The sequence below is a fragment of the Toxorhynchites rutilus genome, chromosome 1, assembly GCF_029784135.1.
Source record: "Toxorhynchites rutilus septentrionalis strain SRP chromosome 1, ASM2978413v1, whole genome shotgun sequence".
In the NCBI taxonomy this organism is placed as follows: domain Eukaryota; kingdom Metazoa; phylum Arthropoda; class Insecta; order Diptera; family Culicidae; genus Toxorhynchites; species Toxorhynchites rutilus.
Genome location: NC_073744.1, coordinates 27,618,209 through 27,645,391, shown reverse-complemented (window position 1 = coordinate 27,645,391; position 27,183 = coordinate 27,618,209). Strand labels below are relative to the sequence as shown.

General features: G+C 40.1%; 1 protein-coding gene across 14 annotated transcripts in view; it reads right to left on the bottom strand.

The window, feature by feature from the left end:
- The window catches only part of LOC129777193 (cubilin), a 305,807-nt gene that overhangs the window by 5,156 nt on the left and 273,468 nt on the right, over positions 1 to 27,183 (bottom strand). For 8 of the 14 annotated variants that reach the window (XM_055783331.1, XM_055783347.1, XM_055783323.1 and 5 more), the window contains 6 exons: positions 27,010 to 27,136; positions 26,850 to 26,945; positions 25,953 to 26,785; positions 25,720 to 25,889; positions 25,475 to 25,658; positions 187 to 372 (listed from right to left, as the gene is read on the bottom strand). In XM_055783331.1, coding sequence (XP_055639306.1) covers positions 187 to 372; positions 25,475 to 25,658; positions 25,720 to 25,889; positions 25,953 to 26,785; positions 26,850 to 26,945; positions 27,010 to 27,136 — 1,596 coding nt within the window. Of the gene's footprint in view, positions 1 to 186; positions 373 to 23,861; positions 23,948 to 25,463; positions 25,659 to 25,719; positions 25,890 to 25,952; positions 26,786 to 26,849; positions 26,946 to 27,009; positions 27,137 to 27,183 lie in introns of those variants that run through there. The other 6 variants (XM_055783382.1, XM_055783374.1, XM_055783338.1 and 3 more) reach the window with 6 other exon arrangements.

The window sequence follows — 27,183 nt, the reverse complement described above, 5'->3', positions numbered from 1 at the left end:
GGGAGGAGTTCCAAGATCTGTTAGAGCAACAGAAACGGTCGACAGAGACACACACGTGGTTGGAAGCGAAACGTGGAACGGATGAGAATGGAATAATGAATGGATGGTGATCATTTACGGCGATTAATGAGAGCAATTGTATTGTAGAAGAAGTATTGGAGAGAGATTAAAAAGGGGAATATTTACTTATACCGGTTGCGCTGGTCGTTGAGTCGTAATGGGCGGCGTTCCTATGCAGCCCCAGCTGTCTGTGATGTCTGCGTTTTCTTTTTCGATGACAGAGAGTGCAAAGGAGACAGATTAGGAACGAGGCGGCGGCTATGCAGGATATTATTAGAGCGCCGTGATCCTCCTCGGGAACTATGATAGTGCCTGTGGTGGTGACAGTAGTCGGTTGGATGGTTTGTTTGGGCAACATTTTTGTTTTGTTTTGCGTTACAACGGTTACAGTTGATTATTTCAGGCAGTTGTGCGCGAAAGAAAGGGGTTAGAACAATAATCGATTAGTGACTGGCACACAATAGATGCGTGTTTTGGTTCGTGAAAATTTGTAAGAGGAGCGATATGAATATTGAAAATAGATTGTAGCGATGAGTGGGTGTAAATAGGCGTGTTAGAAAGCAATTGGAATTGTTGTGAGCGTGTGGAACTTGATGTGTTTTTTTTTATGTGCTTATTACCGATGGATTGTGTTTGGATAATGGTGGGTCCTGAAGCGTCGTCTAACCTATACTCGGCCAATTTTTTTTCATGGTATTGGACAACACTGTTCGATTCGATATTTTTCCATCAATAAGACGTGAACAAGGCATGTCATTTTCAAAACAAAGAAATGAAAATGATTTTTTTACTTTCTCATTTCACATCAGCCAGAGCGGTGCTATATTAATTTTCATCGTCAAAGATTTTCATTTTGTATGCTACATTCAATTGAAAGTCATTCGTTCCCGGACTGTCTTTGGAGCAAAACGGAAATAAAAATGGCATGGAAGGTAATTGCAGTCACGTTTACCACCGAATCAACAACGCCGACAAATGATTGCTCATGCTGGTCTTTCACCTTGTCGCTTTCATTAGTTTGACAAGATAACCATTTCGAATACAACAACGAAACTTGAATGTAAGCTGGTCGAATAAATTGATGTTCGCTCCCAATAACACGAACTTCACTCAAGCCTGGTTTAGAGTTCCCGTGAACATGAACTAGAACAGGTGGTGGAATAGTACGATCATTTCTGAACTACATTGCGAACAAACAACTAAAAAAATCGTGGTGAATAGAATGATTTTGTTCACCTTCACGTTCATATTAAAAGTTTGGCAGTAAACGTGAAGTAAATAAACATCGATCTTCAATAAAGTAATTCGGAGAAAATATACAGTTGTTTACGAATCAACCCGAAGCAACGAAGTTTTTCAACCCGCGCAGAGATTCGATTGAACGAAATTGCATCCATATCAACATTTTCATTGAAAGCTTGAGAATTGCTAAACATATCCTTTTACTGTTCACGGTGAAATAATTTTCAGAATGCCTTAGGACATTCGAACGTGAGCATGAACGGGGAAATATGTTGACGTATATATTCACCACTGTTTTCACGTTCACGTTCACCGAAGTCGGAAAACTATGGTGAGTTCACCAACATCTCGATTTCACGGTGGAAATTCAGAATCGTTGTGAAATATTGAATTAATCCACTTTTATCAATATGAATTGTGTTAAAACATGTTTTTCAACTAGAAAATGTTTCTTCCTATCGTTTCGAGATGTTTTCTTCGCGTTTTACAGGGTTTTCCATTTCGGGTTTCCGAAAGTATACAGCCCTGCGCTGACAACCGTTTGACATAGCTGTCAACCAAAGCGTCATATCGTTAGTTGAATGTCTGCCATTTTACAATATGGATCGTTTTAGCATCGCACAACGTACTATAAAAATGATGAAAAACCGGCAAATGTTTTTCGAGCATTACGGACGGATTTTGGTCGTCATGGACGGCCTACAGAGCACACAATCGCTAATGTAGTGCGTAATTTCGAACAAACTGGATCCGTAGCGGATATTGTGAAACCTGTGCATCATCGTAATGTGCGTTCGGCCGAAAATATTGCTGCTGTTGCTGCCAGTGTGGAGGATAACCCGAATGTTTCGATTCCACGGCGTGCTCAGCAATTGGGCTTGTCAAACACATCATTGTGGCGAATTTTGCATTTGGACTTGCACCAACATCCATATAAAGTCCAACAGGTACAAAAATTAGAGCGTGGTGACCATGGAATGCGTCGGGCATACGTCGATTGGGTTAACGAATAACAGCAGCAAAATGCTGAGTTTTCGCATCAAATTTTCTTCAGTGATGAGGCACATTTCGAGCTCGGTGGCTATGTGAACACCCAAAATTTCCGTATATGGGGCTCTGAAAATCAACACGTGATTGTTGAGAGGCCATTGCATCCGCCAAAAGTCACTGTTTGGTGCGCATTGTGGTCTTTTGGAGTCATCGGGCCGTATTTCTTTGAAAATGAGGACGGCGAGACGGTAACTGTGAATGGTAAGCGCTATGGACGCATGTTAACCGATTTTTTGACGTAGGACTACGTCTAACCGGAAGATATAGGGGGTGAAATGAAAATCTAGGCACTGAACACATAGGTAAAAATGCAAGATTTGGAACGCTTATAACTCGAGCATTTCTCAATAGATCGCTAAGGTTTTTGCATCAATTGATAGGAAATATATCTACGCATCTATCATAACGAATAACATTTCATTTTTCTTGAGATAAATAATTGAAAAATTGTGAAATATCAAGCATTGTCCAAATGCACTATGTGCCCATTTTTGATTGGTCCATTTTGTGCTCCTCATATCGTACCGACCAAAACGGGCAACCAGAGCAGCAGCGAAATACAATGAACCCGATTGGAAAGGAAAAAGAAAAAATATGAACGAAACATTGGTCGCAGTCTCACACATGCGTAATTCTCGAGCCAGCCAGTCAGCTTAAAAATCCCCGCTCCGCTGCCGTAACGATCATTCTCATCCAAATCATACACCACATCGTTTCGCATCACAACATATCAACAAACCAACACAAGCAGCCATGTCTGGACATGACAAAGGAGGAAAAGTGAAGGGAAAGGCAAAATCCCTGTGCCGAGCGCGTTAGTACCAGTGCTCCAGTCCACCTAGTCGGCGTTATATAGTTTCGGCCGCCGAAGTGATCGAGTTGGCTGGCAAAGCTGTTCGCGACGATAAGAAAATCCGCATTCAGAACAGACCACATTCGGTTCGGTGGACATCTAGACAAGAATAGGCAGTTTCAGCGAGTGACGAGTGGCAAACGCAATCGCAAAACGGCAGCAGGTAGCAGAAGAAAAAAGTTTGTTCTTTATACAAACTGCTTTGGTGGCAAATCCAGAACAAGGCGGCATCGATGGCGTTCGAAATGGTTTTTTTCAAAACCACGAGTACAAAGTTTTCTAAATTGGAACCATTCCATAAAACACGGCGCTTATCAGGGCCATTAAACCTTTCAAAAAGGAGTTTACGAAATACAGTTCAATGCATTCTAAAATATTATCCAAAATAATAATAAAACACAAATTAATTTTTCATAATTTGTTTACCAGGATATGAAGAGTATGAGAATTTTGCAGTTGTGCTGAGCTTATTGATGGTTGGGGACTTCTCGATTATTCAATTTTCACCAATTCTTAAATTGCTTCCAGATTGAAAGTACAAGTAATTTTAGTTCGATAATTAGCTAATTGGATTTTTGTAAACTCTATGGGGGTCCAAATTATGACCCAACATGTCCCAAGCTGGATGGGAAGAAATTTTCCAACTGTGAAAGCTGTACCACTGTCATCGCAAATGTTCAATTACAGGTTAAAATCACCTCCAATGCGACACTGAGTGGTGCTTCGGCATGTCGCATTAAATGTAATTTACAGTACAACATGTCCCAAGCTGGATGAGAAAAAATTTTCCAACTGTGGCGAGTGGCAAACGCACTCGCTAAACAGGAAGGTTTAACCGAACAAGATGGAGATATCGAGTGATAACAAAACAATAAACTCTTTAGATTAAAGATGATTTTGTGGACCTGAAAAGGACCCTTTTTAGCGTTTGCTTCCTTCTCCTTCTTCTTGTCGGTTTCCGAGATATTCTTCTGCGCCGTGCCGAACTTTTTGGCGGCTTTTCCACTATTCCACTAGTCTTCGGTGCCTTCGTGTTTGTTAGAAACACCTGCATGTGAATCCAACGAGCGAACAAATCGTAATGAATATATTTTTTTGCCATCGCTGCCTTTTAACGCTCATTCGTTCGTCTCGTTGGACTCGCCCCTTTGGCTGAGTCTGCTGATTTGTCTCTATGCTGTGAGCGTGTACCGCTAAAGTACAAAACGCGCGGATCCGCTGAAAAATATATCATTCTCTTTCAAACCGTAAATCAGTGTGGTTGTATGGAATCGTTTCACATCACATCGCATCAACGGATTGGTGCCGGAGCACCAGCATACCTAATAGCGGTTATAGAATTTCGGCCGCCGGAGTGCTCGAGTTGGCTTGCAAAGCTGCTCACGACAATAAGAAAACCCGCCTACAGAACAGAGCACATTCGGTTCGGTGGCAACAATCAGTTTCAGCGAGTGGCAAACGCAATCTCAAAACGGCAGCAGGTAGAAGAAGGAAAATGTTTGTTTATACAGACTGCTTTGGTGGCAAAACCAGCCACCGTAAAACACGGCGCCTTTCATGGCCATTAAGCCATTCAAAGAAAAGTTATTAAATGGTATTCACAATACCAATGCATTCTAAAGTGACATAATATGGCATATAATATGAACTGAATTATTTTGTTTATGCTTGTTTTTGTACTTATTGGTGGTTGAGGTCTTTTAAATTGATCATTCAGTTTTCACAAACCCATACATGGTCTCCGAATTAAAAGTGGCTCCAAATTACAACACATTGTATGCAGGATGGCATTAACGAATTTTCTCGGTAGCAAGAACTGCTTTCTTTAGTTGATAACTGATGTTGAAAATTGACTGACGTTACATCTGCATTGTATAGAAACATAACTAAGGAGCAATATGATGAGCTATGCATTTCCTGCTACTCTGTTCTTATTTAAAAGGACTTTTATTCGAAGGTCATCCGTCCCTGTATTCACATTGATTTTTCAGAACGTTTATAGCTCGTCAAAACCTCAGTTCTTTTTCATTTTTATTTATTTTGTTTGCGGAGACTACAAATATTACAATTCATTCGTCTCCGAAACCACAGTTTAAGGTACGGTAATGTGCTCAATGAACTGACGACCACCTATGCATTCCTTATCACAGCCATCATTTTGATTGTACGATATGTGCATACGCCGAAAAATGCCCGGCGTTGAACATTTAATGAGTACAAAGCCTTCGGAAAAAAAAATCAAGAATCAACTATAAGACAGTGAGAAAAAAATGAGAAATTTTTACAAAAAAAACGCAAAAACACAACCAAAAGGTTCATTTCAGAACTCCCAACATGTTCATAAAGAGTAAACAGTAAACTAATCCATATTTCAGGTAGAGAGGTAGGTATTCACGTAGGAGAAGACAATAAAACAACATATTTAAAATATATATTTAGAATAAGCTGTCCCCGTTGTATAGTCCTACGTCACTCCGGTTATGTCCCCGACATTACCCACCCGTCTTTTTTTGCCACAAATTGAAGATATGGATACGGATGACATGTGGTTTCAGCAGGTGGTTTCAGAAATTTGAGGGACGCGTAATTTCGCGTTTTGGTGATGCCAATTGGCCGTCCAGATCATGCGATTTGAACCCGCTAGACTTTTTTGTGGGGTTATGCGAAAGACCGTGTCTATGCCAACTCTCCGCAAACTCTTGAACATTTGGAAGACAACATTCGTGAAGTTATGACCGAGATACCGCCCCATATGTGCCGAAAAGCCATCGAAAATTACCTGTTCCGGATCAAGGTGTGCGAAGAAGCCCTAGGTGGACATTTGAATGATGTTGTATTTCACACATAATGGCATAAACCAAACTTTAATTTGAAATAAAAGTTTCATCGAAATTCGAAATCTAAGTGTGTTTTATTTCAATTTACTTTCGGAATTTAAAGTTGGAAAACCCTGTATATATGGACTGATGAATTATTAACAAAAAAGTGTTAGTCCGCGTTCAAGTTCACTGGAACTCTAAACCTACATTTCACTCATTTTTAGATACTGCGCTAACTTAAGAACTGCTGTACACACACAAACACGCGGAACGCGACAGAACACAACACTTATGGTTCTTACAAAATTTGTGGTGAACTTATCGTCTGCTCAACGTACAACGGTGGAGTTAGGTGTACTGAATAAGGGGTTGTATTTCGTTGTTCCTCCTAAGTGTGCTCCCGTTGCTGATATTGTTAACAACACTGAAAGTGCAATACAATACACAAATTTTCCGTCGAAGTCGGCGCTCCGTCACGACGTCGAGCGGTGCATCGTGGACATAGTGAAAGAGTGTAACAGCCCAAAGACGTCCACTTCTAGCACCGAAACCGTAATACGACAGCTGAAAGCACGAGACGTGATTTACTCCCGCGCTGACAAAGGAAACGCTGTGGTGATACTGGATAAACAGGATTATGACACACGATGGTTGGACATGATCGCCGCTGGACGAAGAGTACGAAGAGTATAAGTACAAAAATGGTAGGCCAAAGTGTAGGAAAGAGATGTGGTATAAATGAAAATAAATAAACATTTACCGGATTGTGTACTTAATTCATAAGCATAAAGAAAAACTATGGATGGGTTATACCTATTATATAACCGCAAGGTTGACGTAGGACTACCGTTGGCTTAGTAATCAATTGTATTTCTTTAATTATCAATAATCCTACCTCGGATGCACCTCATTGAGTACGATATCGCCGCTGCGCAAAGCTATCTTTTGTGTGTAATTATTAAATTATTGATTAAAGTATGGGACGAATGAAACTATTTACGAATTCAGTTGGAACAAATCCCAATTTAAGTCAATTCATGCATTATGGTAGTAGTTATCGCAGCAAATAGTTATCAACATTCTGCCTAATCATCAAACGGTATGCCTAGAAGATCAGTGAGCTGACGACATGAAGAGATATATTCCATTGCAGTCTTGTATAGATGAGCCAAAGCGTTGCATTTGTACCCGCTTTTGTAGACCATGATAGCAAAACGAATTCCGGAGAGTAAAATTTTTGGGGTATAAAAGTATTGCCGAGTTGAATGTATCCGCAATTCCGATTTTCTCGACTTCTTGGTTTCAGAATTAGCATTAGGAATACACACTCCAGTTTGTAAAAATGCAAGCGAGTGCAAAAGTACCCGCAGCTTGCATCTAATTTGCAATGCCGATTTTCTCAGGCTCCATGGTTTTGAAGTCTGTATTAAAGAAACATTCCGATTTCCAGACACGCAAGCGAGAATAAAAGTTTCCGGTGCTTGCATCTAGTTTGTAATGCCGATTTCCCCTGGCTTCATGGTTCTGATGTCTGTGTTAGGGAAACATTCCGATTTGCAGAAACTTAATCGAGTAAAAAAGTACCCGCTGCTTGTATCTTATTTGTTAAGCCAATTCCCCCTGACGCCATGGTTTTGAAGTATGTGTTAGGGAAACATTCCGATTTTCAGAAAATCAAGCGATAACAAAAGTTCCCGCTACTTGCATCTAATTTGTTATGGCGATTTCCCCTGGCTCCACTGTTTTGAAGTCTGTGTTAGGGAAACATCCATTCCAGCGATCGTACCTCAATCGTTGCGCAATCATAACTGAGTGGATTTCCGAGCGACACTCGCTTATATACCGATTGGTGTGATTTCAATAGCCTGTTTTGAAAGCAATTTTAGGGGTATTGAAACAAGTTTTTGGATGAAAAGTAACAGGCATATAACGCGTAGACATTTTATCTTTCGAATGAAGTGTTTATCATACCATTTCGTTCATTTGTTTAGAAGGTATTAACGCTCAAAGTCTCGTTCTCAGCCGTAACGCTTTCGTCTTCGAAACTTTGAACTTACACCCCAGTATAGAAATGAAAGACGTAGTCCTACGTCAAAAGAAGAAATATATACCCCTAATATCTCCTCTTGTATTTCGATGGGCGGGTGAAACGAAAGAGTATCGTCTGGAGGAAAACATAATGAACGCCGCGCAATTTCGAGCAAGCTCAACTCACAGAAACAAACTCCAAGTGACGCAAAATCGTGCATTGAGGATGATTCTTGATCGTCCTTTTGACACAAGGATCTCGGATCTACACCAAGAGGCTAATATCCAAAAACTAGATGCAATTATGTATGAAACAAAAGCTAAATTTGTTGAGAAATCTAGATCCTCTGAATTTGACCTGATAAAAATTTGTATATAGTAGATTAGTTAGTTAGTTAGTAGTTTATAAGTAGTCTCTTTCAAATTTAATTTCAAACAATACCATTAAAATGGTGAACAACTGTCAAATTAAAAATAAGGAACTTTTGCTCAACAGTATGATTTTAAATCCAAAAGCTGAACCAAAGATGTAAAGCCCAGACTGTGTCACTTGAACTGTAAAATATATATGTATTCAAATAGCAAAACATCTGAATAAAAATGCATTTAAGTTGTAAGTCGAGCAAGCTCATTCTTAACTTGGATGTAGTAGAGCACACAGTTGAAAGCAGCAGCGGAAAAACCAGCCGTTCGGACACTAACGGAGTACAGATCGGGCAACAGCAGCAGCAACAGAGGAACCAACCATTTGGACTTAGCGGAGCACATATCGGACAGCATCAGCAGAGGATCCAACCTTTTGGACAGCAGCGGAGTGCACATCGGGCAGCAGCAGCAGAGTTCACTCGTACAGTAGCGGAGCGTACTTTTGGGACAGCATCAGCGGAGCACACATCTAGCAGCAGCAGCAGCGGGGTACATTTCAATCGGCGGAAGGAAAATCGTAACCAGACAGCAAAAATGATGTCCGGATACGACACAAAGGACCCTCTCAATGTACTGATCGAGGAAGCCAACAGCACACGTCAAAAAGTCGCGTGGTTAATGGGGGAAAATTAAAAACTTGAGAGGAGATTACACTTTCCTAATTCAAAAATAGCATCGTTGCATTCGAAAATTTGTAGTAGCATCGAAAATTCGTTGTAGCATCGAAAATTCACAAAAACCCAGTGGAAATGCGACCCATATCCATTTGCACTCCGACAGAGAAAATGGTAGCATGGTTGGTGGAAGAAATGAAGAAGTACCCGTTAATCCACGGCAAAAGCGTGAAAAATTCTACAGATCTGGTGGACTGGCGGAGAGGCGAAATACTTGTTTCGTTTAATGTCACTGCGCTGTTTCCAAACGTACCGGTTAATGAAGCTCTCTACAGTCGATGTAGGCATTTGGTACGCCACCGAGCACCGCCAAACCACATCGAAGCGTACCTTACACTAGCAAAAGTGTGTATGAATCAAAACTACTTCACGTCCAGAGGAATGTTTTATCAACAAACGTTTGGACTAAGCATGGGCAGCAAACTTTCACCACTTCTTGCTGAAGTTTTCATGAGCGATTCCGAAGTAGACCTCCAAAAAGAAAAGCTTTTCCCCCGTGTTTGGTGGCGCTATGTGGATGATATTTTTGCTACTGTGAAAGAGCGCTATCTGCCGCAGACTATGACCCTGTTGAATTCTCGACTTAGTTTGATCAAATTCACAGTTGAGAAAGAGTTGGATGGAAAACTCCCTTTCTTGGATCTTATGATCACAAAAAAGAGGATAATACCTTGAAATATGGCATCTACCGAAAGCCGACCTCCACGGACCGGTATATAACAACCGACTCCAACCATTTCGGCGCACAAAAGCAAGCCGCCTTTCATTCAATGTCACATCGTCTTTTCAACATTCCGATGGAAAACCGTGAATTTGAAGCAGAAAGGAAGAAAATCCACGAGGCTGCTTTCCTGAATGGTTACAACGAAGGCTTCATAAACAATATCCTCCGGAAACACGAAAGGAAAAAACACCGCCAAAACGCTACCACACTTCAACCGCAGAAAGAGTAGATTCAGAGAATCAGCCTTCCGTCCTACCCGAAAGCGACAAATGCCATTCAATAGTGCTTAAACAACACGGGTTTCAAACATCCTATAAGAGCTCTCATACACTGAAAGACCTTCTGTGTTCTCTCAAGGATAAGATCCCGCCGGACGAAAAGTTCGGTATTTACGAAATTCCATGTAAATCTTGCCCGGCGGTGTACATTGTCCAAACCCGGCGAAAGCTTATGGTTTGAGGGAGCATAGAAACGCCGTGGAAAATAAGCCACTCAACGAATCGAGCGTAGCAGCTCACTCTACGGGGCTCAATCATGAAATTGACTGGGACAACGCGAGACTCAAAAAGTGGATCAGGAAGGCCTCCCATCTAAATGCATGGGAATCCATGTACATTCACACTGCTGAGCCGTCGCTTATGAATGAGCTTGAAGCTCCGATTACATCGAATTTATTCAACTTGACCAAAGTAAACATCCAGTGACTTCATCTTTCTTGACGTGTACTATACCAGTACAAAGCTGTTTCTTTGTGTTTTAATCAGTCGGACATCGTCCCGTAGATGGGCAGCATCGAGCCCGAAACCGGTCGACTAAAAAGGTAAATTTACCAACCTTTTTTATTTTTATTTTGTAAGAACCATAAGTGTTGTGTCCTGTCGCGTGCCGCGTGTTTGTGTGTGTCTAAACCCACCTTCAAGTATGAAGAATTAAGCGAACTAACGTAGAGCGAAAGAAGCGTACACGAAAGAGTAGAGATGTTTTTCTTCCAGCAATACTTTGAGCCAGCGTGAGTAAACTACGACTTGGAATGCGGCAGGTTCATTATTGAGTGACGGTGTGTCAATGAATAGTTGTACCGAATATTATTTTTTTCCAAATCATATATGTGGGGCTCAATCGCATAATCTTTGCGGAGCCGCTAATTCAAGATTCATTTTTTTTAAAATTCCAACTTATATCTATGTTTAGTTAGATTCGATCGATTACTCGCGATTTACTCGAGGTTAGAGGGGCAACATTTTTTGTGGGACTGGTCAGGTTAAGGATATGGATATGAGGTATCGTTGTCTCAACCGAGGGTTGCCGCACGCACTGTAGCAGTGTGCATAATGACCAGGAATAGCATCTTGTGTTCGACTAGCTGTCGAGGGTGGGTGACGGTGAGATAAAAGGGACAAACAAACTAATAACGAATAGAAAAACACAAAAGCATTAAATTCTTATACTAGACCGTTTCACAACCATATAGATTAATTGTGTATAGCAGAGGTCGCGAGTTCCCAACACGTCTCTAACAGGAAGATAGGGTTGTCTTCCTTGGGTCTCAAGGGCATTCAAAAGATATCCTCTGGCTGCGTAAATGTCCGTACATTGCCAAACTGCGTGAGCGATGTCATCGTAACCGTTTCCCTACCGACAGACATTGCTTTGAACAAGATTCGTTCTATGGAGATGCACATCTAGCGAGTAGTGGTTGGACATAAGTCTACTCATTACACGAATGAAGTCATGACTTACGTCCAAACCTTTGAACCACGCTCTCGGAGAAACATTTGGTATAAAGGGTGTGTCACATCAAATTGCATCACGGAAAAAACGCTGTAGAAATTCACCCAGTAGACCGATCCTTTTGAAAATTTTAGACAGTAAAATAAAAACCATTAAACAACTTTTGGCATTTTCTTTTTATTCATACCTCGAGCCCAAGCCCGTATACTCGCACCTTCCTCTTTACCCCGTCCATAAGGTTCTGTACTACGTCAGGTTGTAGTTTTTTTTTAACAGAAATCCATTTTCTCTTGAAGTCCGCCTCCGATTTGACAACTTTTGGGTTCTTCCGGAGGGCCTGCTTCATAATCGCCCAATATTTCTCTATTGGGTGAAGCTCCGGCGCGTTGGGCGGGTTCATTTCCTTTGGCACGAAGGTGACCCCGTTGGCTTCGTACCACTCTAACACGTCCTTTGAATAGTGGCACGAAGCGAGATCCGGCCAGAAGATGGTCGGGCCCTCGTGCTGCTTCAATAGTGGTAGTAAGCGCTTCTGTAGGCACTCCTTAAGGTAAACCTGCCCGTTTACCGTGCCGGTCATCACGAAGGGGGCGCTCCGCTTTCCGCAAGAGCAGATCGCTTGCCACACCATGTACTTTTTGGCAAACTTGGATAGTTTCTGCTTGCGAATCTCCTCCGGAACGCTGAATTTGTCCTCTGCGGAGAAGAACAACAGGCCCGGCAGCTGACGAAAGTCCGCTTTGACTTAGGTTTCGTCGTCCATTACCAGGCAATGCGGCTTCGTCAGCATTTCGGTGTACAGCTTCCGGGCTCGCGTCTTCCCCACCATGTTTTGCCTTTCGTCGCGGTTAGGAGCCTTCTGAACCTTGTATGTACGCAGGCCCTCCCGCTGCTTGGTCCGCTGGACGAATGAACTTGACAAATTCAGCTTATTGGTGACATCACGGACCGAACTTCTCGGATCACGTCTAAACTGCTTAACTACGCGCTTGTGATCTTTTTCACTGACGGAGCATCCATTATTGCTGTTTTTCACCTTCCGGTCGATGGTTAGGTTCTCGAAGTATCGTTTTAGTACTCTGCTGACCGTGGATTGGACGATTCCCAGCATCTTACCGATAAATTAAAGGAGCATTCAATCGCAAATCGTTCCAGAAGCATAAAATCATACGCGACTCTCAGAATGAACAATTCGTGACTTTCGTCTTTATGATCTTGTGGGTGAAGAGCGTGTGTATTTGTGGAAATGCGTATGAATATGTGTGAGTATCATCACTCCTTACAATATTTGTACCTACAAACGCATGAAAACGATAGTTACAAATAATTCGTTCTGAGAGTCGCGTAAGATTGTGTACTACTGATACGATTTGCGATTGAATGCTCCTCTAATTTGCTCCAAACTTTGAATATGAAACGTTCACACATGTTTAGGGAATATACTAGCCCAAAAATTTGGCTACAAACATTACAACTTACTGCGATATTCGCCGAATTACAGTGGATTTTGCGAAGCACTATACAAATCCCATTTTTTGGCACTTTTTTGGAATCGATGTAAAAAATTTAAATAATTTTTTTTTCGTCGAAGTAACAAATTATCCTTTTGCAGAATTTATTTGAGTTTTCAAAACTGCTCGATTTGCGGTGGGATAGTTGTTTATTAAATTATTCATATTCGAAGACGAAGAGGTAATTTTTCATTCAAACTGAAATATTTCTGTGTGGGAAGGTCCTACGGGAATGTTCTTGGACACAAATAAAAGCTGGTTGATAAGTATTAATTGGATTTGCTGTTAAGTTGGTTAGCAAAAAATTGTGTTAGTTCAGAATATTCTTGAACAAAAATAAAGAAAAATCGATTTTTTATTTCTTCCCGATGCCAGATATCTGTTGCCCACTACACTTACACACACCAAGATAAAAATATATACGTAAAATATTTTAATACCTGAATGTTGTGGCTTCAAAATGATGCGCATCCCGATATGCGATATGCGTTGATTTTTCACGAAGGTACAGAATGTCAAAAGTCACTTAAAATTTCGGCTCTGTTTTTGATGTAGGACTACGTCTTCCATTTCTATACTGGAGTGTAAGTTCAAAGTTTCGAAAACGAAAGCGTTACGTTACGGAAATTAGATGCAAGCAGCGGGAACTTTTGTACTTGTTTTCGTTATTGCAAATTGAAATGTTTCCCTAACACAGGATTCAAAACCATGATGCCTGGGGAAATCGACATTGCAAAATAGATGCAAGCTTATTTTTGTACTCGCTTGACTTTCTGGAAATCGGAATGTTTCCCTAACACAGAATTCAAAACATGGAGCCTGGGGAAATTGGCATTTCAAAATAAACGCAAACTACGGGTACTTTTGTACTCGCTTGCATTTTTTCAAACCGGAATGTGTTGTCCCAATACAGATTCCAAAACCAAGAAGTTGGGAAAATCGGCATTGCAGATACATCCAAGTCGGCAATACTTTTATACCCCCATGTATTCTTACACTCGGGAATTCGTTTTGCTAATACGGTCTACAAAAGCGGGTACAAATGCAACGCTTTGGCTTGATTATTCAAGACTGCATAGGAAGATATCTCCTCATGTCGTCAGCTCACTGAACTTCTACGCATACCGTTTGGTGATTAGGCAAAATGTTGATAATTATTTGCTGCGATAACTACTACCATAATGCATGAATTGACTTAAATTGGGATTTGTTTGCAATTAAATTCGTAAATAGTTTCATTCATTCACTAGTTTAATCACAAAGATAGCTCTGCGCAGCGGCGATTTCGTACCTAATGAGGAACATCCGAGGTGGGATTATTGCTAATTGAAGAAATACAATTGATTACTAAGCCAACGGCAGTCCTACGTCAACCTTGCGGTTATATCATAGGTATAACCCATCCATAGTTTTTTGTCGAGTTTATTTGCATTGTATATTTTTCTCCTGTTCGCATTGATTGATGTGCATGTAAAGTATGCAAAAAAAGTTCATCCCCACTCCCCTGGTGAAAACCAGGTTAATTTGAAGAGTGTTCCTCCATGATTTATCAATTTATGTTTATTCTTCACATATCTTTTCTTGAGATTTTATGTGTTGAGTTATGAAAAAGTTTATTGAGGGTGGATAAACTTTTTCATAATTCATCAACGGGTACTACGATTTAAGTGTGTTTTACCGAGTTTTAGTGTGTATTCTGCAATTTTCTCGATGGTAAGTTATTTAGTGCTCTTGAAGTTTTCGTGCTCAAAATTTCAGTTTCCTGTTCAAAATTGGAAGTTATTTGTTGCAAAATGCCCAAAAAAAAAGCACAAATTTCGATCAGCATCCGAAATTCGATTATTGAACATCACTAAACTGGCAAAAGCTACCGTGATATTTCCGATGTTGTCCAGCTTCACAAAGATACGGTCGCTAGGATTGTGCAGATGTACAAGAAGTATGATTTTATCTCACCAAATGAGCGATCGGGGTGTCCTTCAAAGACAACTGACCGAAGATATCGTGAAGGAGGCGGGGCTCGACCGGGGACTATCAGCTCCAAAAATTGCGAAACAGATTGAAAGCAAGTTTTCCATTCAACTGACATCACAATCTGTACGAAATCGTCTTCATACGAAAGGTCTTAAGGGTAGAGTAGCACTCAGGAAGCTATGGTTGTCCGCAAAAAAAAAAGATTGAAGTGGGCCCAGGATCACATTTCATGGGCCAGTGATGACTGGAATAAGGTGGTTTGGTCTGACGAGACGAAAGTAATGATATTAGGGTCTGATAGCATTACGGGGAAATGGCGGAGAAAGTTTAAAAAAGGAGCGTTTGCGGCCTATAGTCAAGCATGGCGGGGGTCAGTTACTTTATTTAAGTTATTTATTTTTACAGGCTCAGTTACATAGGTTTAAAGGAGCCGAACTCTTAGCTATACTTTTATTAGTATATATCAACATGTTTCCTTAAATCTAGGGTTAATAAAGTAGGAAACCGATTACTCGCGGTCGACTCGAGATTAGAAGGGTGACATAGTTTCTTTTGGAAAAGGAGGGGATATAAGGATATTGTACAATGTTCACACTCGCATTCACACTAGGTCAGTTACTTTACCAACATTGATTTTTTAAATAACTGAGCATGACTTTGATTTATTTGCGCGGATAGAGTCATGGTCATATGGCTACTTCCGACGCTGAAGAACTTGAATTCATCGATGGAATCATGACCATGGAGATTTATTTGAACATTTTGAAGCGAAAACTACCAGCAAGTCTGCACAGAATTTAAAGTTGGGGCGCAGATATACGTTCCAATAAGACGGATCATCTCTGGTCATTTTTGAAAATTAAGCTCCAGGAGTAAAAACCAACAAGCATCCAGCAATTGCGGCAGGCAATCTCAACTGTATGGGGCAAAATCACCCCGGACACTACAGTTAAGCTTGTTGAGTCGATGCCACGACGATGCCGAGCAGTTATTGAAGCCACTGTGTGAGCCGTAAATTGTACAGGAAAACGAAGTATGGAGAAGGATGAACCACGAACTAGCACAAATCCGCAGCGAACCCAGTATCCAGTAAGTCACCAAAGCTGGACGAGTGTGACGGGCAGATCATGTTGCAAGATTGCCGGACAGATGAGGAGAGGAGCCCCGTGAGAGAGGTGGTTAGATCAGGTGGAGCAGACATGGCAAGAATCGGTGTGACTTGGAGTTGGAGATGAGTTGATGGGCGAAATATCTTTGTGAATAAGATCCATGCTCTCCATGGGATATAGCATCATTGTAAAAGAATAAAATTGTATCACGTCGAATTATTCTTGTTTCAAAAACACTAGGCCGAGAGTAGGTTACCGAACTGCTGCAAAACTGATGAGGATTGATATGATGTACAATGTGTTTGTTATTATAATTTTAAAACTAGATCATGAGTCAAACGATGTATTTTAGTTCATTTGGTGATACGTACGAAAGAAACTGAACATAAATTAGTACGAACGGAAGAAAAGACATGAGAGTAGAATTATACAATAATAACTCATAAGATAAGTATTACCAAGAATAACGAACGCAAAACTATGAAAAAAAATAACTATTTCACATGTTGACTTTCAGTAAACAATACAGTGGTGACGCCTAGAAACAATCTAAAAGAAGCAAAGATCTAATATTACATAACGGTGTTTCTTCATGCCAACCAAAACGTCCCACATTTAAGGAGTGTATCGAAAAGTAATCGCAAACATTCGATTCGCTATCACTCACAAACAGGTACAGTTTTTGTTTATCAATCTTCAATTACAGTGGCAAAAAATGTCAAATCATGAACATCAAAAAGTCGACTCAAATGTTATCGTAACGTAGCCATGTACTGACAGGTTTGACGAACAGATCGAACAAAAAATTTAGGCGTTCAAAAACTGAAAATTTGCTTGTCGTGTTCTGCGTCAACTATATTCGATCGGTACACGTTGATCAAATTTTATCTGTCAAAAAGTGTCAAATATTTGGCTTCGGTCAAACAGCACACTTAGACCGTCCGCACACGGATCAACTAAAATCCAACTTTAACTTTACGAAGATAGAAACCATGTGAAATCAAACACGGGCACACGGGGCAACCAGTTGACAAGGTTGACTCAACCTGTTTGAAGCACCCTAGCATGTCGAGTTGCCGCTGTTTGAGGTCGACAACATTTTCGCTCAATTTTTGTATGCGTCTTCTTCTGTGGTTTGTTCAAATGATGCCAGTTCAATTGCCAGTGTTTACAAAAAATAAAATATGTTCCAAGGATTTATTAATATGTAAAAGCAAACAGAAATGTCTGCTCGTTATGCATTTGTGTTTTACTACATTTTCGTATTGATGACAATAGATGTTACGATGTTTGTTGAACTCTCTCGAGTATAAAATTTCCTTACATTCAATAGTATTTTACAGATATTATTGAATTCATGGTGAACAGTAGATCTTGTTGTATACTGAATGTATTTTTTTGACGTGGGACTACGTCCAACCGTAATATATGGGGGGGTAAAATGAAAACCTAAACACATGCAGGAAAAAATTAAAGATTTCGAATGCTTATAGCTCGAACATTTCTTAATAGATCGGAAACATGTTTGCATCATTTTATAGGAAACTAGTTGACCTGGCAAACTTCGTCCCTCCCAAAATTTGTTTTTTGTTATTGTTATTTTGTTCGTGATACCTTCAAACATTCACGTTCTCTTACTAAGCGCAAGTTCATGAGTCCAATCGCAGAACTGTTCATTGATTGTAATCGACCTCGTTGAATTTACCTTTTACTAAAAAAATCTCAGTACTTCTACCAAAACTCATCATTATAATATCAGATTATTTTCAGACACAATTCTCGTTTAAGATTTTTCTACTACTTGCAAATAACATGTTTCTCCGTTACGTGGAATAGATGTTTGATACCGAAAATATGATAGAATTAAGACTGACCCCTCCCCTCTTCTCCCCTTAGAGAGGGGGGAGGAGTGTCTAACCACCTTAGAAATGTTTCTTCCCCATAAAACCTCCACATGCCAAACTTAGTTCCGTTTGCTTGATTAGTTCTTGAATTATGCGGGAATGTATGCTTCATTTGTATGGCACCTCCCCTCCCCCCTCAGAGAGACGGAAGGAGTGTCTATTCGCCATAGAAACGTTTTGTGTCCCCTAAAACCTTCGCATGCCAAATTTGGTATTTTCTTGATTAGTTTTCGAGTCAAGCAGGAATTCATTTGTATGGCATCTCCATATACTTAATTTGGTTTTGTTTGCTTGATTAATTCTCGAGTAATGCAGAAATTTGTGTTTCATTTGTATGGCAGCCCCCCCCCCCCTAAGAGGGCGGGAGGAGTATCTAACCACCGTAAAAATATTTATTGCATCCTAAAACCTTCACAGGCCAAATTTGGTTTCGTTTGCTTCATTAATTCTCGAGTAATGCAGGAATTTGTGTTTCATTTATATGGAAGCCCCCCCTTAGAGAGGGGGGGGGGAGTGTCCAACCACCATAGAATCATTTACTGCACCCTAAAACCTCCATATGCCTAATTTGGTTTCATTTGCTTGATTAATTCTCGAGTAATGCAGAAATTTGTGTTTCATTTGTATGACAGCCCCTCTAAGAGAGGGGGGATGGGTATCTAACTACCGTAAAAACATTTATTGTACTCTAAAACCTCCACATGCCAAATTTGGTTCCATTTGCTTGATCAATTCTCGAGTAATGCAGAAATTTGTGTTTCAATTGTTTGGCTTAATCATCAAAACCAAGATGCCTTACATTACATGGCGTTTGTTCAAATTGTTTACTTACACAGCACATATGTTGAATTCAATTGAAATCGCAAAATTGTTTCATTTAACACGTTGAGTGCCACGGATTTATAGCGACTCTATGGAAATTTTTAAACGTGTTAGGGCCATCGTTTCATATCGTAGTGGAAGGTATGTTTGTTCGAAAGGGAATGTTTATAAGCTTATATGATTATATTAGTATCCTTTATTATCATACGTTATACTGTCAGTCACCGGTGACTGACGCAGCCTGAGCGAGAACTCAGTGTCAGTCAACGTGAAAATCAATAATTTAATCAATACAAAGAAATGATTACTAAGCCAACGGTTTTCCCACGTCATCCTTGCGGTGACATCATAGATATGACTCATCCATTTTTTTTTCAAAAATAAAAATTAAACCTTAATTGGGTCTATGTGGTCGTAATAAAGGAACATCACCGTGTTTGAATCTACATTTGAAATGAATGCATGACAAACACACATTTTTAAACGGTTTATTCAGCTTGATCAGTAATTTGTACTGCGTATTCCATGATCATCCAAGACGGCGGCCCCTACAAAATGGCGGACTGACTATTTTTCTCTCTCCTATTTTCCTCTTTTCAAAACCCCATCAATATGGGTATCAAATGAAAGGGCTTGACTAGTAGAACGAAGTTATTTATGAAAATTCCAAATCCAAGATGGCCGCTGTCCCTTTTTTAAATTTTTATGCAACTCCCGCATATAGGAATTAATTGAAAAATTTCCTTCCTTTTGATAATTTGCTCTTAAGTTTAGTACACAGCTTGATTCATGTTATCTTCATAATAATGAATATTCCATAATATCAAAAATCAAAGCTAATTTTATGGCGGCAAATGGCTGATTTCATATTTTCTAAAAAAAATTGTGGATTGAAATACTACATTATGAACAACATAAATTCAAAAAGATCGCCGCCACAAAATGGTAAGCCTGTAGTATTATTACACTTAATCACAATAAAACCGTTTAAATTGAAAAGTTTTTTTTTCATATTTCATTTGCGTAAACATATCAACCCTTTGCGGTCGTGCGGCGTGCGGCTGCAGATTTTCCTGAAAAGTCGTAGTTTTGTTCTTTATCGCAAAACATTAGACCCGATTTTTTTTATTTTTTTTTGTTAGGGTGACCATTCCATTTTAGGGTGGGAATGACTTTTTTTTAAATTCATAACTTTTGGACCACTGGACCAATTCAGATGTTCGACATATTACATTAAATCCAATCAGCTGGTCTTTTTTGGAAAAATACTACAGTTGCAGAAGATTTGAATTATGTTTTTGTTATTATTGATTGTATTTGTTTTTTATTGTTTTCATGGTCACGGGACCAAAGGCGCTATATATTTTTCTATATTTTTTATGGAAAGCTGAGGATTTTTCACATACCATATGTCGAAGCCAGAGAGGCGTTTTTTTTTCGTTTTTGAGTTGTGATTTTTTAAAGTTAACCGATGATCGAAAAATATTTTTTTCCCATTTTTTCCACTACAAAAAATCATAACTTTTGATCTACTGGACCGATTCAGATGATCGACATATCAAATTAAAGCTAATGAGCTAGTCTTATTTGAAAAAATATTACGCTCTGAAAAAAAATGGATTTTGTTTTCGTAATTATTGATTATATGTGCTTTTCATTGCTTACATCGTTTCGGGACCAAGGGCGCTATATATTTTTTAATATTTTTTCCTGAAGGCTGAATTTTTTTCACATAATAATTCGGAATACCAGAGAGGTGTTATTTTTCGTTTTTATGTTATGATTTTTCAAAGTTAACATATTTTCAGTTTTCGTTCAATATTTCTATGCGACTAGACTAGATGTATGTGACTATAATCCAATTAATTGCCAAGTGTGTAATTTTTCAAAAAAGGCTAGCTAGTAGGCTTTAATTTGATATATCGATCATCTGAATCGGTTCAGTAGTTCAAAAGTAATGAATTTTTGAAAAAAGTCATTTTCGGGAAAAAAAAGAAAAAAATTATGTTTTGGACCATCGGTTAACTTTGAAAAATCATGACTCATAAACGAAAAAAAACGCCTCCCTGGTTTCGAGATATGCTATGTGAAAAATCCTCAGCTTTCCAGAAAAAAAATATAAAAAAAATATAGCGCCTTTGGTCCCGAGACCATGAAAACTATAAAAAACAAATACAATCAATGATAACGAAAACACAATTAATTTTTTTTGCAACTGTAGCATTTTTTCAAAAAAGGTCAACTAATTGGCTTCAATTGTCGAACATCTGAATTCAAAAGTTATGAATTTTTGAAAAAAAAAAATGTGAAAAAATGGATTTTTCGGACCACCCTAAAATACAAATGGTCACCCTAACAAAAATTAAAAAATACAGGTCTAATTATTTGCGATAAAGAAGAAAACTACCACTTTCGACGAAAATCTGAGAACCACTATATCGGTTTGGCATGGAATGGCTGTATATATATAGATAAATGGCGGAGGAGAATTCCAGTATCGTCACTATTCTCTTATGTTTCCTTGCTAATAAACTTTTGTTTTGTATCGAGTGCCGTAATCTTCTATTCAGAAGAGTTCCATATTGATTCGGGAACAGGTTTACGAGACCTTAAGATTCGCGAAAAAAAAATGTAAACTAAAAAATGATTGCGAAAAATATAATATTAGTACGGCTCCTTGCTGTGGCGACTGAGAGCAGACATACGATCGCAAAGAGTTCATCGAATCATGGAACATATTTCATCTTTTGTAAACATATCTTTTAATTGATAAAATTTTTCCACATTTTTTTAATGTACAAATTACTTTGATAAATTTTTGTTTTGTTTGTGCTCCAATAATCAATTTCTATATTAAGTAACATATGTAAGTATTTTATGATTAAAATGCTTTTAGTTTAAAGGTTAATAACAGATGAATGAATCCTTTGAATATGAATTTCGACATAAATACACATTTTCAATTCACTATAGCTGTTTCGGTTTCAAAAATATGTGCTACAAATTGAAAAACCATGTTAACAGATTAATCTCCAAATCTGGCATCGCTGGTTCGTTCAACTGAATTCGTCAAAGAAAATTTTTGTAATCAATCCGCGATGACAAATGTACAGTGTCGACATCTGTGGCGACATTGGTGTTTATAAGATAAATTACAATCTCTATCAGATTGGCAGTCCCGAAGGCAGTTATAAATCGTGAAAATTTGAATGAACATTTTTACTTGGTGTTGTTTAATAACTTGAAACGCGAGCGCCTGATACAATTCTTCGAAATGCGTGAAAGTCAAGGAAAAAAGTTTACAGAAGACCACTTTCGAGACGAAAGTGTGCCGGTGAGCACTGTTTATCGGATCCTGGCATCCCGGAACGTCGAGCGGAAGACCGGTAGTGGCCGTCCGGCGACGATCATGACGAAAAAGAAGAAGGAATCCCTGAAAAAGCTCTTCGATAACAAGGACGGTATCAGTTCTGTCCGAAGAAGACTAGTTCATGGACGTACATGAACGAGCAGATAGCGACCGTGATATCTCAGTGCCGGTGGATGATGAAGAGTTATCGCGGGACGTCGTTCGTGCTGGACGACGAGAGTTATTTTCCGCTGTCAAAGTCCCACATTCCCGGCAACGGTCGGTGCTATACTGATGACAAGGTGTCCGCACCCCCCGGGAAGAAGTACAAATACAAGCATAAGTTTGAGAAGTAAGTTATGCTGTATATTGCAATCTCCGACAAAGGAATTTCAAAGCCCTGGTTTAACAAGCCGAGCGGACTTGCCATCAACCAGAAGGTGTACCAGGAGGAGTGCCTGGAGAAGATTCTGGTTGCGTTCTTAGAGGAGCATCATTCTGATGGGAAGTATGTCTTCTGGCCGGACAAGGCGTCTTTCCATTACGCCAGGAAGTACGTACCCGAGGAACGGAACCCAACCAACTTACCCCAGTGCCGTTCGATCGAGGATTTTTTCGGCTCCCTCAGTGCCCTGGTGTCCAAGAATAATTGGCGGGCCACGGACACCAAGCGGCTGTCCACGAGGATCCAGAAGATGTATATCAGTGCCGTCCAGCGCTCTTGTGAGAGCATCTCCACCGAGTTTCGCCGTACGGCTGAGCACGGCCCCATTCACTGACTTTATTCTGAAGAACAACCGTTATGTTTTTCATAAAAAAATACTGAATTGCTTGAAATATTTTTTTGTTTTTTTTACTATATCACTGAAGAAATTACCCGTTATACGCTTAGTACATGAAGCGAGAGCAAAGTAGACTGTGGAATTCGGGTATCAAAAAGGTCCCTATTACGAGTTGTAGGTGCGTTTTTGTTGTTTGTGAGAAAGGTTAATAAGTATTTGAGGACTCCGCAGATCATAACCAAATATCGCTACAGGTTGCAGTGAGAAACTCTAGCTAATCACTAAGCTAACAACAGTATCATACTACAAACAAGTGTACTCTGTTTGTGAGACTATGGTGCGGGGTGGAGGGTGGTCAGTGTATTTCTCAAGCGCAAATCACATTTTAACGGAATCTAACAGTACATGAACAAAATGCTTCTAAAAAGCACGATAGTTTAAGTGAAAGAAGTGCAAATAACTCACTTGATTGTTTTTTTTTTCAGTGACAAGTATAAGAGTCAAGGTGTTCACCGAAAGCGGAATTCTTGTCTGTGTTCAAAACGAAACGAAAACTGTGTACTACTACTACTACTACAGCGGGATTGATGGTGTACTGTCCGCTAGACACACACACAAAGCTTGTTTTCCTTATATTGATTAATCAGAAGACTTAGGGAGCACTGATTGTTTTCAATTTGTGTATGTGGGTGTGTGTGTGTGAGTTGGCGGTGGTCTCCGTTGTTCGGAACATTCAAGTGCGAGTGTTCGTGCGGAATCGTGTCTGTGGGGACTCCACATACTCAGTGGACGAGAATCATTACCAAATTTTGATTGTATAGGATTCCGCAGATAGCCACCAGGAGAAGGCAATAGATTGTTGTAGAAAGGCTAATGGAACTGGCTTCACCTTGATTGTGGAGTCGTGTGGTTATGACGGTAGTTGTCGTGACGGTGTGATTAAGTATAGTAGTATCAGTAGCAGTAATAGAGTTGATGACAGTAGAGAAGACGTTTATAGTTGATTCGTAGAGTGGAGATTTTGTTGTCAAAAACAGTTCAAACGGGAGGATTGATTTGATAGAGAAATAGAGAAAAACAAGAAAAGATAAAAGGGAGAAACATGGATGAGTATTTTGTTCTTCATTCTCATATCATTCAAATTGGGTAATGGTAGGGGTGACAATGACAACCAATTTTAATATTTGTGATTGTTTGTTCTGCTAGTGGAATGTTGTTTTGTAGCATAACGTGAAACTTTAAAAATTTAGCCATCTAATTTTGATTCCTAACTAATCCTAAGTGTGATTTTAGTGTAACAGAATATAGATAAATAGTTGTCAAGAAAAATCAACAGGGGAACACTCAACAGGTCTCAGTTTTCCAGTCAGTCTATCTTATTCAAAATCTCATCTTCCGTCCCGAAGTCAAAGGAAAATCGAACAGCTCTTTTAACAGTAGTGTCATCTGTGCTCAAAGCTTGTTGAGTGATTTGTGGCAAAGCTCAGAAAGGTTCCACTTCAATCAATTTAAAATCCTCTACTAGCAGAACAAACACAATATGTTATCGATGATCATGGAAAATCAATCAATGAGTGGAAGACAACGCATATATGAGAAAGATTTGGAAAAAAAAACAACACATAGAGAGAAGAAACTTTTCATTGTCAAACGAATTTACAACTCGTGGGATTTAAAAACATAAAGAAAATTGAACAAACAAACAGAACTGAGAAAACACAAACCGAAAACAAAACCGTGCCAAAGCGTAAGAGGTGCACGCATTCCGAAATGCGGATTCGTTCCGTTACCATAGGGTGGCAGATTTCAATCAATTCCGGCAGGATTTTATCAACGCAAAAACGGGTCAATGTGAGAGAATGTATAGTGGAAGCCAACCAAAAAAAAATCATTCTAACTGCATTGGTTTCTGTGTCGATCGTATACACAAAATGCAATCACTAACTTTCAGTCCGAGCAAAATGAGCAATCAAACATAACAAAAAAAAAAAAAACAATATTGGTCAAATTAGCACTGAGGGTTAGAATTTAGCTTTCATGTACACTATCTCTAGCTAACAGGGATTGTTTTTTTTTATTTTAAGTATTTTTCTAGTTGTTTCTTTAATCTCCGTTGGCAGTTTTCGGTCGAAAAAAAGTGTGCAGATTGAAAAAGGTTTCTTCGATTGGGGGTTGTAAATTTTAGAGAGCTTCAGTGGCCGGCAGAAAATGCTAGGTAGGGACCTGCGAACTGAGACCGCGGTCGGTTTGCGAGGTATAATCATAGTGTATAGTCAACATTGTTGGTTTGGTTTTTTTTCTCTCTCAAAGAAGAAGAAACAGATTCGATTCTTAACTGATAAAATACTTGAAATAAAAAGTAAATTATACTTCGAAAAAAATGAACTGAAATCCGTTCGACTCACTCACGACTCACAGTGCATTTCATCGCTATTATCCTGGGCGCCACAGTTTTTGACGCCGTCGCAGCGCAGCCGCTCGGAGATACAGTAGCCGGACGCGAGACACTGGAAGTGATACGTAGATTCGCACAGCAGCGAAATGGTGGAGCTGGGCCCGACGGGAGAATCCTGCACTTCGGTCCAGATTATGCGGAAGCCCTGTGGGGAGGAAATGTGAAGCGATTAAAAATTAGATCGTGAGAAGCGTAGAGAAACTTACCTGTGCACCAATGGCCTTATCCGCACTGGTGAAACTGATACGTGCGGTTTGGCCCTGGGTCACGTACTGCCAGTGCTCCATCGCTGGCTTTTCGCCGCACATCTCGATGGGTGGCATATCCGTGTCGGGCGACAGCCACAATCGCAGGACGGCAGCTGCACAACCACGAGCTGTCGGGGTGGAAAGAAGTGTTTATTGCGAGTTTTCGGATATAACCGATTGTGTGTCCTTACTTGCAGGCTCTCCTTCGATCCCGAAGTAGTCAAAGTTGATGAGTATTTTGTAACCGACTCGCGCCGTGATGTACCAGTTGCAGGCACGTGAAGCCAGACCTTTACCAGGGGCATCATAATTGGCAGGGAAGTTGGGTGAGGTCACAATGCCGGAATCTTCGCCGGAGTAGTTTCCACCACAGTCACCGAACACCGATTTGGCAGTTTCAAAAATGTATCGCGCCTTGAACCCACTGGCAACATTCTCTTGGTCCGTGTGGAGCACCACGCGGATGCCAACCGCCCCACGGGGACTCTCCACCGGACCGGGAGCCGTTAGGCTGCAGTATCGTCCCAGAAAGCGATCCGTACCATCCCTGTACAGGACGTACATCTCGAGCCAGTCCTCGAAACAAACGGAAGCTCCGTACGCCCCGTAGGTTGTATTCGCTCCGTCCGCTTTCACTTTAAAATGATCGAAAACAATCGTAACCTGCTCATTCGGGGTCGCCAAAAACACATACGAGCAGTTCGTTTCCGACGGGTAATTCGAGGGATACCGGGGGCTGTTGAATTCGCCCTTCTTGCGTGACGTGCTGCGATACGTGAAGCTACAGGTACCGTCCGGGGCGGCAGTCCCAGGAATTTTGTACTCCGTCTCGAATGTGTACTTCGCCTTGAAACCGCGTCCCTGAAGCTCCCCGGAGCTGAACACCATCACCAGCCGAGGTCCGTCGCTGATGACCGCATGTGGAAGCTCGTTGCCGCACAGCTCATGATCGAACTTATCGTACGCGTCCGCCACTTCTTGCCCTTTCAGATATACCTTCAGGTAGCCATCCGTGCAGTTGGATCTGGAAGGAGCGAGTTTGTTAAACTTATTTTTATTTGTGTATTGACAATACACGGTATACTCACTCGCCCTTATGCTCCCCTTTCGGAATTTCGAAAATCGAAAACTCTAGCTTTACTCGTTCCAGGTTTTGAGCATCTTGCATACCGTAAACAAAATATCTGGAAATAGGTTTGTTATTTCGATTCCATGAGGATTTTCACATCCAGCGCTTGTGATGCTTACCTACAAACTACTTTTGGTATATACGGGAAAGGATAATTTGGCGAGTATACAAATCCGGTCGATTCTTTTTTCGATAAGATTTTCTGATCACATTCGGAGCCTCGTATGTGCATTCCGTCGTTTTCTCCTATTAACAATTTTTCAATTATCATTCAGAACGAAAAACTATCGCGA